This window comes from Rhopalosiphum maidis, chromosome 1 (assembly GCF_003676215.2).
Source record: "Rhopalosiphum maidis isolate BTI-1 chromosome 1, ASM367621v3, whole genome shotgun sequence".
In the NCBI taxonomy this organism is placed as follows: Eukaryota; Metazoa; Arthropoda; class Insecta; order Hemiptera; family Aphididae; genus Rhopalosiphum; species Rhopalosiphum maidis.
In genome coordinates this window covers 3,462,305-3,480,620 of record NC_040877.1, presented here as the reverse complement: position 1 = coordinate 3,480,620, position 18,316 = coordinate 3,462,305, and the positions used below count along the sequence as shown (strand labels likewise).

The 18,316-nt window shown below is 28.5% G+C and overlaps 1 protein-coding gene across 1 annotated transcript in view; it reads right to left on the bottom strand.

The window, feature by feature from the left end:
- Nucleotides 1–9,517, bottom strand: part of LOC113560832 (division abnormally delayed protein-like) — a 77,425-nt gene extending 67,908 nt beyond the window's left edge. Inside the window, exon 1 of the mRNA XM_026966929.1 lies at nucleotides 8,801–9,517. Coding sequence (XP_026822730.1) covers nucleotides 8,801–8,969 — 169 coding nt within the window. The 5' untranslated portion in view covers nucleotides 8,970–9,517. The remainder of the gene's footprint in view (nucleotides 1–8,800) is intronic.
- Between the last annotated feature and the right edge of the window lie 8,799 nt (nucleotides 9,518–18,316).

Genomic DNA, 18,316 nt, shown 5'->3' with positions numbered 1-18,316 from the left:
AATTAATTATAAAAGATAACTTATTTAAAGTCATTTCATAAAATTATAGAACTTGTAATTTCGTCCACAATAAAATAATGTTGTATATAGACCTTTAAATTAAATTTCTATATAGTAGCATGATAGGTAAAACTTTTTAATCAATCAGATTTCAGAGGCAACACATACCTTACCAAGTTTAAAGTTTATACATTCATCAAAATATTATAGTGCACGTAAAGTTTGTACATGAACTATCGTTACAGTATGATATTATAGCTTTTATATATCATAAAATGACGGAAGCTATGATAAGTAAAATTCATATTTTATAATGTTACTATTTTACATGGTGAATACTGAACACTAATAATTAGTAGGTTTCATTAGCAGATAATTGTTTGTTTACTAATCAAAAAAACTAAATTTTACAATAAATGAAATACTGTAATCGTTGGTATATTATAAAACAAGCAAAGAATGTATTCAAATTATTTTGCCTCTTATGAAAAATAAACATTAGGTTGTTACGCAATAGGGTTTTTCGGTTTCTAAATCAACTGAATTACAATTGAATACATTAGTTTTTACAGTGCTTATTTAATGCATATTATGTATATTATTATACCATAATTTAGGTATCTATAAATATTAAATATATTTAATCCACAGAATTCTAAACAAATTAATCTGACGGCTACCTATAAAATTATAAATCATAACCATTTTCACTGTCTCACATAATAGTTACGTTATATATATATATATATATATGTTTAAATTTAATTTATTTAATCTGTTTGATCTATTCAATATATCTGTACCAAAATACAAATACTAATTTAATCTCAAAATCAGTAGTCATGATGATCATAAAAAGCCAATAATAAATTAAAAACAACAATTAAAACCCTGTTTTTACACATTCATAATCATAGTCTTGATTTGCACACACAATTAAAATGTCTCCCAAAAGAAAATACTACAAAAAAAGTCTCAATTTATTTATTGCGCGCACATATAGGTACAATGTAAAGCCCTTTTCCGATGATAGTACCCGCGTAACAATCGAGACAAACTGCTGACTCAGCGTCTCCCGAATAATCTTGGAGCGTATACAAATACATATACCTACATTAAGAATAGTGACTTAATACGAAATGTTTGAATTCTCTTTTCGGACATTAAAACAACACAAATAACTACATATATTACATACTCGATAAATAATTATTAAATATCGAAAAAATATATTTGTTCCCAGAAGTACACAATATAATTGCACTTAATGCTTTTCAAAACGTCTCTATACATTGTATTGCAGATATCTAAGAAAAAAATGCGTAGGTTAGGCTAACCTATTAAAAAAAAAAAAGTAACGTATTTTATTATTTGAACATATTATTTTTATGATAGATACCTACGTATGAGATAGCTTTCGCATCATAAGAATAATTGAATTAAATAATGATAAATTTCAAAACGTCACGATTAATAGAATTTCGAATGATTTTTAATCGCCGAGGTGCTGGATTATACGTCTTCCAATATTAAGTACGTAGGTTGGTTTATACTGCACGGGATATGCTTAACTATATTATATTGTGTAAAGTGCTATAATAGCAGCTATATAAAGCGAGGGTCTTCGGAGTTTTTTTCTCCGGATTAACGACTGCACAACCACCACTTCTCCATAATATATTATATACATAAATATTACATAGTAATAACTAATAACGTAATATATTGTATTATCAAAAGAATATATCGTCTTAACGTCATATTCATTGACCAGCACGCATATATATACACACACTTTTTATAACGCACGATCGTTTAACCCGATCTACGTAGCCATAGATGGCGGTTGTCTAACGCTCGAATGGCATTCCTAAGCACGCGCAATAGATTTACATTATTCGACGAGGGCGACGGTGGTGGTGTGCGTGACTCGAAAACGGAAAACGGAAATCCACTACGGACGGTTGGAAATTAAATTTAATAAACTTCGAGAAAAGCTCGATATTATCAAGTTGGTCGATTACCGCGGGAAAAGACCCCTCCTGATGAGTCCAGAATTACACATTATTATGTCTTAACAGTAATAGTTTTTAAATAAAATTTCATTTTTAATTGAACTTCGCTAAGTAAGATTTAAAAATAAAATATAGCCATGTACCAAATTTCTTTTTGCTGGTATTTGAACAGATATATAGTATTGAACTATATTGATAATATTATTACAGTGAACAGATTGTGTAACTGTGTAAGACGACGTCGCATTGATAAAAATATCTGATCGAAACGATTTCCGTAAAAATAAACCATGGAATGGGTAATTTATAATATAAATCCTATGCAGAGGAAGTGAGGAGAGCGGGGTACATAATATACTTATTATAGCCTAAGTCGGTGGCGGCAATGCGATCGTCGGCGGCGGTCGTCGTTTTCGACTCATCGTGGGAACATAATAATAATATTGTTATTATACAAGTTTCGGGTGTCCGGTGCTTCGTCCGCGGCGCGATTCAGGGACATGCGCGGCGGGGGGTGGGAGGACAGGTATATATACCGCGTGGGAGGTGTACGTGTACGGCGGCGGCGGGCCACCGGCGTTTAAAAACCATCGTTGCCAGACCTAATGGAATGCACCAGTAAGAGTGTGTGTGTGTGTTGCTCCGCCGCCGCCGCTACCCCGTTGAGCACAACACCGCCACCGTCACACACATACATATACGTAGAAATACATACACCTTTTCACGCGCTTTAAACCTGTGTGTTAGTATATGCGTGTGTGTGTTAGTTGTGTGAGCACACACCGGTCTCCTACGACGAACCGCCAGCACCACCGGTCGCTTTGACCAGAGCGCCAGGCACCACGTGTAATAATAATAATAATAATAATAATAGCAATATTGCATGAATTGCAGGGAGTAGACTTTGGCGAGAACCTCGGTCCGGATGTCCGGATACACGAATACCGGCCATATAGCTATAGATGAGCGTTGGGGGAGAGGGGTTGTTAACCAGTTACCATCAGCAACTGTGTTTAGCATTTAAAAAATGTACTAATTTTCTTCAATGAAATGTACATCGACTAAATTGCTCTCAACGTAAAATAGCGTAACTAGTATAAAAAGTACAACTTTACTATGGCATGGGTAATTTTAAATACGTCAATTTTTTTAATTACATTTTTTTTTTACAAATAACAATTTGTGCCGCTTTTTATCATCATTAAAAATATTGTATTCATTCTGTTATTAAATAATAATTTTTTTTTTTCATTATTTAGTACTAATAATACTGTGTCAGCAACGTTTTACTGTTACATAATTACTTCCCTTATTTTACGACAGGTGTAATTTTGTGATCATATATATAATATTTTGAGGATAACTGGTACATTTTACTCACAGTAGTTTAAGAGGGAGTCGAAATTAAAAAATTAAATTTTGAGGACAACTAATATGTGCCTGTTAGGAGATGTGTCGTTAACGATATCGAAATATTACATTCAAAACAAGCTCTCCTGTAATATCATTCGTGTCGAGTCACGTAATATATGTCAGTACTATTATTGTTATTTCACGAAATGTATCTATATAATATACTCGTATTGTGTTTGTATTGATGTACAAACACAATATATATATATGTACATATAGGTACCATATCATAAGTCATAAACTGGTAATATTATTATGTGTGCGTGCGAAATAATGGATATTATACGAAAATATTACGTGTCGAGTGTACATTACAAGTACAAATAATGTTATATGCGTGAAAATGGACGAGTATGCCTATAGTTTTTCACTTCTACAATACTTTTGAGAGGACTACATATAGCATATACGTATGATTTAGCTTTTCAGGTTTAACTTGTGTTTAGTTTTATTTCGACCAGCAAAGTCACTTTGTTCAAAAATAACTGTTTGGTAATTTAAGTAAACGGTGTGATGCGCAGCTTGTACAAATAAAATGACTTAAACACTACGTAAGAATGACAATAAATAAAATGTCATTAATTTTTTTTATGGCAGGAGGGGGGTATAGGAGTCATAAAAACTCGTAAAAGTTCTATGGTATATTTTAGTGCCTTACCTATATATTATTGCTAATAATGAAATTATTATAATTTATGTTAATACCAAATAAAATTAATTATTTGATATAAATAAATACTCAAGTATGACTCAAGGGGAGAGGCCCAGAATCCAAAGACCCCCTCACTGGTTGCGCAACTATGGTTAGATCTGGCGCTATGTATAACAATTTCCACGGTTGTCACACAATACCTATTGTATAAAGAATATAATATGGTAAATATAAATAGTGGATTCACGTTGCTCGAGAATAAACGCATATTATTATATTATTACTATTATTATTATATAGAACATAAACGTACTTATCGTTTCAATAAGGTATTTTAATTTTCACACTGGTTCAAACTACGTAATTCCGTGTATTATTATTATATCTTGAAAAAAAAACACAAATTATTATACCCTAAACTATGCTCATTGCAGAAATATTGTACAGTGATAATTCTATACTATACGAATAAGATTACATTAAAGGGTGTTTCATACAGTGGACCATTAAAAATTTACAACCCGATTTATCATATTATTATTATTATTTTAAAACCTTTATATTTAATATGCATTATACATACTGTTGATGACCCTATAATTTTAGATTTGAATGTCATCAAATCATCACACAAGTAATAAAGCATAACGTCATAAATAATGTGGAAAAGCTTTTAAATAATATTACCATTTACCATACCGTGTTATCCTATTTACAACATTGATAAATCCATTTGGCCGACTTCCCGGATGAGTTTTAAATGAAACGTCTACTTTTTTCAACTCAAATGCATATAAGGAATTTTTAAGACCAATAAATCCGCCTTCCTATTATTAACTATACAGACAATTGCGGAGTTATTTGGCTCATTCCTACTTTAATTCTACATTGTTTTATACACAGACGTGACAAACAGTGGAATCTCAAATAGGCTATTATAATATTTTGACTGCAATTCTGGAACGGATGTTCGGTCATGAATGACTGTTTTTACATTACCTATTGTATGATTATACAACTTTTAATTCATATTTATTTAAATTTTGAGTTCCTAATAGGCTATAATCATTTCGATACTAGTTTAGTATAATTTTAAACATTTTTATGAGAGTTATAATTATTATAATGCGATTCTATATGGAAGATATTATAATACAATAGTTTAGTTTTCATTGTTAAAAAAAAAAAACTTGATCAGTTTGAATCACAATATATTTTAGTACAAGTAATTATTATACTTGAATTATAGTTAACAGTAGATATAGGTATACTAAAAAAGTACTTACAATTCTCGGAAAACGGAAATTGTATTAAAGATGTCACGGCTGTTGAATTATATAATTAAATCACTTATTTTAATAAAAATGGTTTTATTAAATAATTGTTTAAATTCATTTAGTTTGTTTGCATCCAACGTTGACAAAATGGACATAATATATTGTGGAATGAAAAAGTATAATATTAATTATTAATTAAAATAATTTTGAGTGTATTGTTAGCAATAAGATTTTATTAAGATGTAAAATTGTTTTAATGACCATATATTGGTGATAAAGTAACTTTTAGTGACCCGCCGGATTACTTTTTTTAATTTTGGCTAATGCATGAAAATATTGTCCGCGCCCACTTGGTCCGGTTGGCAATCAGCCACGGGAATTCGGCCAAACAACGATGTCCCCACCTAAGTCCCAATAGCACGTATGTCATATGATAATATTCGTTATTTTATTGAGTTTTAGTTGTTTGGGCATATTTTGGTCAGCTAACTTTTTTCTATTTGTACGGCCTTCAATTTCAAACTCATAATATATACTGCCCACGTAGTACTACTGTGGGTAGGTTATTTGAATCATCTTTTTTTAACATACTACAAATTTGAACACGATTTAAAACAGAGACATTTTTCTTCAAATTAATTAGAAACTTGGATAAAACACAAATTCAAAACAAAGCAAAATATATAAATTCAATTAGAAACAAGTGCATTAAATTTACATTGATTGACGGATACATATAATGTATAAAGCATGATAAATAACTAATTAATAAACGTGTCTGTTAATGTATTTTTAATTATAATTGTTTTAACTAATCTATATTGCTTACAATTAACATGTTATGCAAATCATCTATTTTTAATTTTTTAAACTACTACAATAAATAATATTTACAGTATCAGTTTTATTGTCATTAGTTTTCATGCAAGTTGTGTTTTTAAAAATACGAAAAATACAAGATGATTAATTATAATTAATCGGTCAGAAATTTGTTATTTTTATTAAAATTGATATGTTAATTACAAGTTTTTAGACCCTTCATTCTACAGTATTATATGCACCTATAATATTGGATTCAGTTACACGTATCACGCGTGTACGTTAATCGCGCCGGCGCTTGTGGTTACCGTGTTTTAGTTGAATTAATGGGAAGCGGCTGACTTGTACGGCAATAATATAATTTTATACGGAGAACATGAGATTACAATTACACAGTCCCTGTTACCATGGAATAATGAAGTTATTGTGATATAATTTACAAAATAACAAAAAACCAACGCAACGTGTTCAATTAGGAATTCACTGTTCAGTACCTTTTTTTTACAGAGATGAACACACCCTCGAGGTTAACATTGTACATACGTAATAAATTACTATGGAAATTTAGTCTGAAAAATAATATTCAATAAACAGTAAATCTCATTTAAATCAAAATCATCCTATTATGGTATTACTTAATTAAATTAAAATTACTACTTATTGTTATCATTGCTTTTATTGGTAAAGTTTTATAACTTAAAAACTAAAAGAAGAAAAGCACATCATTATTTATTATTTTATTTTGTTGATGTTTTTTTAACTAAGTAGCCTTTGTTATCTCATTTTTATAAACTATGTTCAATCTAAAAAGTAGAAAGAAAGTAATTTTTTGTCGTAAATCGAATGAAAAGAAATAAAGATGAGATTTTATAGCTGGTTAAACTCTTTTACTGTATAACCATTATTTCCGATGAATCAATGGTATGTATTGCGTTTCTATAATACTCATTCTATAATACTACAATAGTTGTTAAAATTTAAAAGTATTAATAAATTTATATTATATTATGCATTTTTAATTTTAATTTAACTATGTAGGAGAGGTTTACAATTAGGATTCCTCGTAACTCATAAGTTTAATATGCTGAGACTATAGGTATATAAAATTTTTGACTTTTTCAGCAACCTTCATACAAATTACAATTTTAATACATATAGTTACATCTTTCATAATACATTCGAAATTTCTGATGGGACGGGGGGTTTTTAAAGCTCTCGTATACCAGAGGCTATGCCACTCTACGTATGCAAATATAGCTTAACTTATCATATGTGAGTGATCATCGATAACTGATGTCTGTTAAGTGTTAAGTATATTATAATACAACTTGAATAATCATAATATATATTATACAGTATTATGTCTATCTATATAGTTAAATCGCTTTCAAAATATTTTAATTTTAATGTGCATGTAATATTATTAAGTATATAAATAACATGAATGATGAGTTAACATAGATACTTACATAATATTATGTATTGATATCATATTAAGAAAATTTTTAGAATTAATTTACTAAACAGATATTATTAAAATTTAGAGTATTGTAAAATTTTTGTATTTTTTCAATTGAAAATGTTCCTTCTATATTATAAAGTATTATAGATTGTTATACCAGCCAAATGTTTGTAGATTTGGTTGTACTGCATTGAATATAAATGAAACTTTTAAGAAAAATATATTAAACCTACTCATAATAATAAATTCTTATTAAGCCAATCATCAGCTGATCGTACATTTTCATAATATTATTACTATTATATATTTTACCGTATCAAACAAAAACAAATCAACAGTTGAATAGTAGATCTAGAGTTAAATCTGAAATTTAACACGGTTATAGAATATCAATAAAGATTCCAGTACCATGCACGATATATTTTATACCTATGTTTGATTACTGTAACCATTTACATTATCTACTTCGACAACAACGGAGGAAATGTACTTGAATGCATTTACGAGTCAGTATTCAAACTGTTGCCGCGAAGTTAGACGAGTTGACATTACAGGTTTGTCAAACTCGATCATGGGACGAATCACTGCAGCGTGAAACAGCATATAATATACCTAGACAGAAACAGTTGCGGGGGAGGTGAAGTCAACGACTCCATGAACTGTATCTATATCGTAAGTCACTGTTCGGATGGCAGATGTAAAGATGAAGGATACTACTTACGTTTAATTTCATCACTAAATTTCTAATTTAATATATTCATTTTTATTGCCATTTTTATCCAGATAGAAACTTCTAAATAAATGGGTAGTATACCAGCTAGATTTTTGAAGTTGGATTTTTTTACATTAAGGTAAGTTACACGTATACAAGTCAGAACGGTAGCATTTAGATTAAGATTTTTTAGCTTTCGTTCCGATCACAGATCCTCACATAAACGTGGTACAAGCACGTCTTATAAATTCCTCTGTTATCAATGGGACAAAAAGCAACGACTTGCTACTGTGGCACGTATAATAACGACCGTTATTACTCGCTCGCGAACTTGAGCTATCGTAAAGCTCGACGTGCCGCTGCCACGATGATATAATATAGAGTGTCATAATAATGATTACAGTAAGTGCCTATAAATATATCAAGCCGAGAATGAACTGCGGCGCTTACCTTGGTCGATCCGCGACGTCGGCGTGTCGTATAGGCCGACCGACCGGAACCGCTGTACTGCTACGTGACATTCTCCATCTGTGGCTGACTCCGCAGACGTCGGGTAGGCGCATCCGTCCCACCGACGGTGCACCGACAACACGATTACCGCCAACAAAAACCTCCGCATGTCGGACTCGGAGGTGTGGGCGGCTCTGCGTCGAACTCGAAGGTGTACCTCCTGTTTATTTAATATCGGCTATACGTATTTATGCACGATGGAGCGCGGAAACGCGATCGGAAACTGTTGCACACTCGCGCGACCGCCAGCGACACGGCGCTATATATTTTATTATTATTATTATTATTATTATCAAGTATACGTACAGGTATAGTTTGCGTGAAACCTATATTATATAGTAGCCGTATTTGTATATAATACTATACTGTACTCCGTCTCCGGAACTTAAGTCAAAAACAAGTGTGAAAAAAAAAATGATCAAATTCGGAAAAAAACTACCGCACACCCGATGGACGAAATTCGCGCGGGATATCTATTGTATTGCGCACACGGTGACGATTCTGCGTACTCAACGGTTGGAATTTTCGCGCATTTGTCGGTATTAAAATTATATTTAAAATATTTATTATTATTGAAACCGACGATGAAAATACGAATACGATGACTGCGGCGGCGTCGGCACGACAACGCACGTACAGCTCAACCGGGTGTGAACGGCACGACTGACTGACGGATTCGCGGCCGATGCACGTCGTCATCGGGGGCGCCGCCGCAACGCGACGGGTGGGCGGTCACGATCTGGAAAAGCAGGGGCGGAGGGACTTCTGCTGTTGTGGCGGCGGTGGTGGTGGCGAAGACGTCGGTCAGCTGAGCCGGACTGCTGCGGCGGCGGGTCGACGGCCGCGCACTCCATCTGTCGGCCTACGGAACGGAGATTTGCCAATTTTTAAAACGTGCAATTTATTTTTATCGTCTCTGCAATAATTTGAACATTGTGTGTTACACACGTGCGTATTATTATATTATCATTACGCTCGAACTAATATTTATATTTTTATACATTGCGTATATTATGAGCACAGTATTATATACTTGTAAATATAAAAAGGTCATAACATTTTTTTTTACTTTACTTTGAGATTTATCTACACATAATATTGTCCAAACTAGACGCAAACGCAGAGATGGATTTGGGGTGTTTACCCCCCTCCACGAAACATCGAGAACAAAAAATAAATTACCTGACCTACAAAAATATATAACTAATCGGTGCAGCACGTTTGGGCATTTTTACCTGTTTAGTATTCAAAATCCACACAACGTTTGGGCACTCTATATCCCTAAAAAGATACCACGTTTGGACACTAAAATGGAAAAAGTATATACCTTTGTTTAAAAAGTATATAAAATATGTACATACATGCATAATATATATATATATATATATACCAAAATCATATAGGTAAGTGTATACTGTATAACTGTATATACCTTTAATCCAGTGCGACAGTAGTGGCGCGAAGCTAAGTAAAAAAAAAAGTGAAGCGGTCACATACATTACACGAGCAATAATAACCACATTCGGGACTTCCTATTTATTATATTAATTAAGAGTCTCAATTTCCACCAAATATTTGGGCAGAAATTCCCAAAAATAATACTAGGACAACCAACGGACCCGAAGCTTTCCATAAACATTTCAATGCACAATTTTACCATTCGTATCAAACATATCGGAATGCTTATGACAAAGGTGATATAACACTAATTGAATAATTAAAAATTATGGAAATTCGTTATCAAGGAAATAAAATATAAATATTATAATTACATAATATATTATTATTATTTTTTTTAAATCTTGATACCTTCATTATTTTGATTAGTATAATATTAGTATTTTATAACACTTTGTAGCTACATTATTGCTACATTATTACTTATACTGCTTTATTATTTACATTAAATTATATTACTTATATTATTTTTATTATATGTATAATTGTATATTTATATTATGCATGTATGTACATATTTTATATACTTTTTAAACAAAGGTACATACATTTTAAATTTTAGTGTCCAAAAGTGGTATCTTTTTAGGGATATAGAATGCCCCAAACGTATTGTGATTTTGTGCCTAAACGTGTCGCAATTTGGAATAAAATGCCCAAACGTGTTGTAGCCATAACTAATAAATAAATTAAAATAAATTATTAGTTATTTAAAACTTTCCCGTGGTTTGTAAATTGACGTACACACTAAAATGATTTCATATTTACCTAATTTGTACTTAAATAAAAAATTTACCCAAGGGCCCTTGATTAATCTCCAAGGTCCTGTGCCTAATGTGATCATGTGGTCAGTTGTCGAACAAAATTAAATAAGAAATAAAAATGTTGGATATATTTGTTTAAAATATTTTTTTGATTATTATGTCGTGAGAAAAAAATGTATTAGCTCAACTTAATAATGATGAAATTATTATTAATTTAACTGTAGCCCTATAGGTAACAAGTGAATATTAAAAAAAAATTGTTTTAGGTTGAAGATACTTTTTAATTTTTTTTTTTTTTTAAAAATTGGCTATTTTATTTATTTTATTCCTAGTTTGAATATTAGAACATAGTTACACAACAAACTACAAAAATATCATATGATTTTAATTATATACCTATTATAGTAAGAATGACGTAAATAAAATTTCATAAATTGATCGATTGATTAAAAAGTATTTTACTTTCGATACGACAAATGTCGCAAAATACATAATTGAATCAATAAATAAAATATAAATATTATATTTTCCAATAAGCAGTATCAAAATACACCTCGCATACAGTTAAGATTGAAAGTATAATACAGTACACGAATCAATTTGTCAAAGACTATTAAACATATGAGTTATACACTTACGACAGTATATTTTTTCTACTTATCTAACCCTTTTTGTTTTGTGTTTTATTTCGCCTGACACTCAGCACAAATTCAAATAAACCTAAAAAACACCCTGAATAATATTTTTACTGCTAGTTAATAAGTTAAAAGCAGCGGTTAACACCTAGCCTGAAATTTCTTTAAGTAACCACTTTTTATGAACGGCTATATTTAAATTTCAGTGTTGATTCCTATTAAATATATAGCTACTTAATTATTTGAATTGCCGGGTTAGATTTTTATTTTTATTATAATTGAATATGACGAAAAACAATATACAAATTATATTTATGAAAAACAATGTATTTAAAAATAGTTACATACCTACAAAACTACACGTAGAATTCGAATTTGTGGTATTGTATATTCAATTCAGGGCCTGATTAACCAATAGGCTGAGTAGACTACAGCCTAGGGAGCCAATCGGCCAATGTTAAATTGGGGGCGCCACAAAATAATATTTTTATTATACTAGGGCGTCAAATCAACCCTAGCCTACTGGCCCTGATGTACATGCACCGATTACGCTTATATATGGTCATTATACTTATTATAAATTAATCATATATTATAATAACATTATTTATTATAGCTAATTTATTTACATTGTACGAGTATGTGATAATATATGTATATATATGTATACATAACGGACAACGTATATTTTATATCATAGCAGTTTTTTTTCTAAAAATTCAATATACTCGAATCATCATTAGGTGACGCACGAATCAGCATTCGGTACACGTAGGAATATCCTGACTAGATCAAGGGAGTTAGGTATATATAATATATATACCTACATTTATATATATATGTATATGTACGAGTATATAATATATATACCTACATCTATATATATATATATATATATATATTAATTAATCATATTAATCTTTATGTACTGAATAATAATATAGAAAATACGTCTATAATTTTATTCGTGGAATGCAACTACACATTACTGATAAGTCAATAATAATTACTTTCAGAAGAGACACATATACTGGGTGATTCTTTTATCGAACAAAACTTGTTATTACAAAATAATTTTCTTACATAGTTTTCAGTCAAAATAAAATAAAATAATTTAATTTTAAATTATATTTTATCGTTATAATTTTTTAAATCTTTTACTTTTTTGAATAACAACATACATTACAAACTTCATATTTGAAAGCAAAATAATTTTTGTAGTATTTGTATACATAAAAGTTGAAAAAATTAGGATGAGTAGTTTATGAGTTATAAGTATTTAAAGTTTATAAGTGAGTGGCGGAGTAGTAGACCAATATTTTTCGAGGTATCATTCCACTCCCCTTCACAAAACTTTAAATACTTAATGTACTCGTCTGAATTTCATTTTTTATCCATTGAAATATTTTGCTTCAGAATATGAAATTAAAAATGTTTATTGTTATTTAGAAAAAGTAAAAACTTAACAAACTATAGTGATATAAAATATTAAAAAATATAATTTTTTTTCAAAATGTTGTTTTATTTCGACTGTATATATTGTGAAAAAAAATTTTTTAAAAACGTTAATATACTTGAAAATAATGTGAGTTATTTAATGAATCATCCTTTATAGTAGAGATGGCTGTAACACGTTTGGACACAAAACAATATTTTTACCTGGGATTTTGGAGAACGATTAGGAACACACGTTTAGGTAAATTTTTTTCAAATCCAAAAATTCAATACAACGTTTGGGTACATAATATTTTTTAAATAATACCACATTAAGGTACACTTTTTTACTTTTTTACTTTAAAATTTTATTTTTTAGAGCCTATAGCGTTACCCAGGAGACATCACGAGAAGGTCTCATGAGTTAATTTAGTTTTTCATTTAAATCTGTAGTTGCCTTCCTTTTTAATACTGACATTATTAATATATGCTTCATGATTAATATGGCCATCTCCATTAATCGAAATAACAAATTTTAAATTTTGAGGAACTTTTGCTGTTATTTTACACTTACGATTAGTACAAATACAATGAAAAATGATGATGTACTTATTTACTCTAAATTCGTTGAATTTAAAGCGATCAATAATCACACACTTTATACCACGATGGGTTTCAAACACTTCAGTAATACGATTATCCATGACCGTTCAGTATCAAATTGAAGACACATCTAAAACACAGTCACACTGAGTGAATAAAGAAATTTGTTAAGTTATATATATTATATTGAAACAGGTGTAATAAAGATTATAGTCAATAACAAGTACAGCATGTTTTACCTACGTATAAATTCGTAGTCGCGTATACTACGATATTAATCATAGAATAATCAAAATAATAATATTATAAGTATTATACTCAGAGTATACCACTATTGTAGATCACATGTTTATAAAGTTTACCCAGACGTTCTCTAATTTACCAGGTAAAAACGAAAATACCTTTTGTTTTATGTGCTCAAACGTTGTGTCTATTTGTATCCAAACGTGTTGGCTTTTGGGTCAATGTGACCAAACGTTCAGCCCCCGTAGAAATTTGGGTATTGGGTGTGACTCACACCCAGGTGATTTAGTCGCTAGTTGACCAAGATGTTTCATCCTTGCAGGCCTTCAAATTTTAAATAACAAAATTAAGAGAATCGCTCTGCAATAGAAGGTTAAGTGTATCTCAGCACTGACGAAGCAACTGATATAAATGTATTAAATTTAAATTTTATGATAAACATTGTAAACGAAAACAAATGTGAAAGTACAAAGATGATTCGTTAATTTATTTTTTTCAAAATATTTTTTTAACATAATATGTTATCATATTATGAGATAATATACGGTAGTATATTTTAAAAAATCATTGTGCAAATAAAATAAAAGTGTACGGAGTGCCGTGCAAACCATCAGTGGTGTCCTAGGGCAATTATATTTGGCGCCCTTAATCATAGACGGACATTGGGAAAGGGAGAGCTTTAAGGGCTTTTTTGACGCTTTTTAAAATATTGCTACTTTCATCACCCTCGGGCACTTGCAACAAACCCGCCCTCCTTTGCACGGCTCTGAGTATACGTAATATCTATAAGTTTTTTGTTTTTTGTTTCGTAACAAAATATATGTAAATAAAATGTTTTATTTAAATGTATTTTTTTTTAATTAACTACAATACATGTTCATGTATTTTTATTGTTTTTAAATTTTATTTATAATAGCTTATGAAAAATCTTGTATTAAATAGACAAGTCCTTAGATATTAAAATTATAATATTATATATGTACATAAATTAATATAAAAACTAAAAAATGTTATAAACATGCATAAGTAGCTCAACAAATTCATATTTTGTCTAATAAATGTGAAATTAATAAAAAAAATAAATATTTATTTTGTAAAAATTTAAAGTATCTTATTATAGCTATTAATTTTTGTGTTATAACAATTACACAAAATTGATTTTGTCATAAATCAGTGTTTGTAATTATCATTTTTCCTATTTTATTTTTTTTATATTTCTCTTATTTAAAAAAAAAGTACTAAATATTTTTACTTTTTACATACATTTAATAAAATTTACTAATTACACCCAAATTATTAGTACCTTAATTACTCCTAAAATCGATGACTTACCTAAGTTTTTAAAGGTGTGACAAACAGACAAGACAAATCGGTTTAAAACCAATCCAATTCGGGCTTAAAAGTATAACATACGTATAAGTTACATAACAGTATTTTAGTAACGGTCTATGGTTCAATATCAATATTACTATGTTTTTAATTTGCATTGGATAAATAGTGATCATTGCTAAAACCACTATAAGACTATAAATATTAATATTTAGATGGAAATTTATAATTTAATTTTGTAAAACAAATACACTTAATAATTAACTTTTAATGTCCAAAGAACTAGAAATATAGATATTTAATCAAATTGCGTTATAAAATATATCATTCTTCAATAAACATAATACGTTTTATTATTTATTTTAGTGACATTTATTAATTATTCAAGTGGTTATTCTTACAATTCATCAAAATATGTAAGTACTTAATTAGTTAATGGGGGAAACAGTTAGTAGTAGGTATATTGAAAAATTATAATATGTTTTAATTATTATCTCATATTTATTCTGTAATTTATAATAAGAACATGCAATATTGCACAACTCTTATAACACGTGCATGGTGCTGAAATCTTTATTTGATAGTACACATTAATATAGCTTAATTCTTATCAATAAAACACATAAAAAATGATAGAGTACAACTCTACAATTTATAAGTGGCGGTCTGCAGTTGGCACTAATATTATGCATTTGTAATTCCATTGTGTTTTAGAAATTCAAATCCTGATAAAGAAATTCGCTATTATTGATTCTTATTAAGTTTATATGCAGTATTAAATACGTTTTATTCATTTTTTTCGTTTTTTTTTTAATTTTTTGAGAAACTAATATCAATTTAAAGCTGTTACTTATAAAAATAATTTTTGAATAATATAATAATATATAAAATAATAATAATAATAGTTTATTGTCAAAATAACATTTTACATAATAAAGATAACAATAATAATTTCAATAATTTTTAGCCATTTAGGTATTATTTAAACTTTTTATACCATAATTATGTTATAAGTTATTATCTATGTATATTTAAACATCACACAACATTATTAATTCAATTCAAAAGAAATATTTTTATATAACTGCAATACTGTATTCAGGATAAGTCTTACTTAAAATAGTAGTATTCGTGCCAAATTTGTTTACTGTTTACAAATTCCTCCCTCTATATATAAAAACATATCATTGAAACTGAAAAATGTGAAATACAGTAGTCTGAAATGTTACCAGCTATTTGTTAACCATGGACTGAATACTGATATAACTAAAATCCTCTAAACGAATAATAATTAATCAAATTTTTTTTCCAATCTCCAAGTTGATATTTTACTCACAGATAATAATAAAATAAAATTGAAGACTTTTCGAGTATAATGGCCAATATATATTAAAGTTTGAATCATCTTGTACAATAAATAACCATAATACAATTTAATACATATAATACAGTTATTGTTTTAAAACTAAAATGTAACAATAACACAATTGTATACATAGACAATAATATTTATCGTTATCAAAACAATTCAATTACTATAAATCTTAATACAAATACACGAAATATAAAAATGACGAATTAAATTATATACAGATTACAGATATATATATGAAATTATTAACAAAATTATTTTATTGGTTTAATCAAAATAACTTTTTATAATAATTTTTAAATAATCATATGTTAAATTATACAAAATTTTAAAAATTATTATTAAGTTTCATATAATAAGTTATTGTGATTATTTTTAAAATTGACTAATTTCAAGTCCATAAAAATAATTCAAGAATATTATAGATGTATAGTCAGAACTCAAAATATTTTAATGCATTATGTTTCAGTAATTTCATGTAATCAGCTGAAACGATTTATTTACCAGTAAGTAATATCAATGGTTATTACTTTTATATTCAGAAGCTAAAATATTTGCTGCTTACGAATTTACATAAAAACTATAAGTATAATACGATATGAAATTTAAATACACTTAATTCAACTACATCGTAAGAATATCATTGTTGTTGAAATATTCACTTCAATTTGTGTTTATTAACCTGGTTTAAGAAAAATGTATATAAAGATATTTCGTTATTTTATGGGAAGGAAAACTTAATCTTGACAACTAATTTGATCATTTCATTAAAAGTCTATACGAAAAATTGTTTTAAAAAGTATTTATTATTATTATTTATACGTATGCACATTATTAGTGATTAGTAATATTACTGGTTGGTAAGTTATGATAATATTTATTTAAGATAAAGATTATTTCAAATAATCTTATATTTTATAACTTATGCTAATTACGTTTTATTAAACGACTATAATATTTTAATAGACCTATATAAGATAGTCCACTTTACAGAATTTTACACATTTTGGGGAGGCTAATAATAATAATAATTACACGCAAACAAGTTACCCTTTTAAAAGCTACTTATTTGTAGACAATGGAATAAAGTACTATAATAAAGTAATATTTTAATTTTTGGTTTAAAGAACTAAATACCGTGTATTATAAGATTATATTAATTAAAATAATTTTAATTATATTGCAAATGTATTACAAAAAGAAAAAATGTTTCAGCAATTTTAGGTAAGTACATTATTTTTTGTATAATTTCGTCAGCCGCCTGATAATGTAAATACAATTATTACTTATCAATCAATGTATAATATGTGTTTATTTTTAAAATATAAAAACATTTTTTGAAACATCATTAAAGTAGTGGTACTGGCCTGAAAATTATTAACAGAAAAATGAAAGAAGAATCGTCGTAGAATTAATACAGCTTATTTTCTCTCCTCGAAATGAAAAATAATATATTAAAGGTTAAATTTTAATTGTGTAATATTTCTTAGTGATTTAATAAATTATACAGTTACATATTTTAAAATAAAATTCGTAAGAAATATTTTATAAAACATCTATATGATAATTAGATACTAATTTTAATAATATACGAGTTTAATAGTTAAATTATTAACCTAAA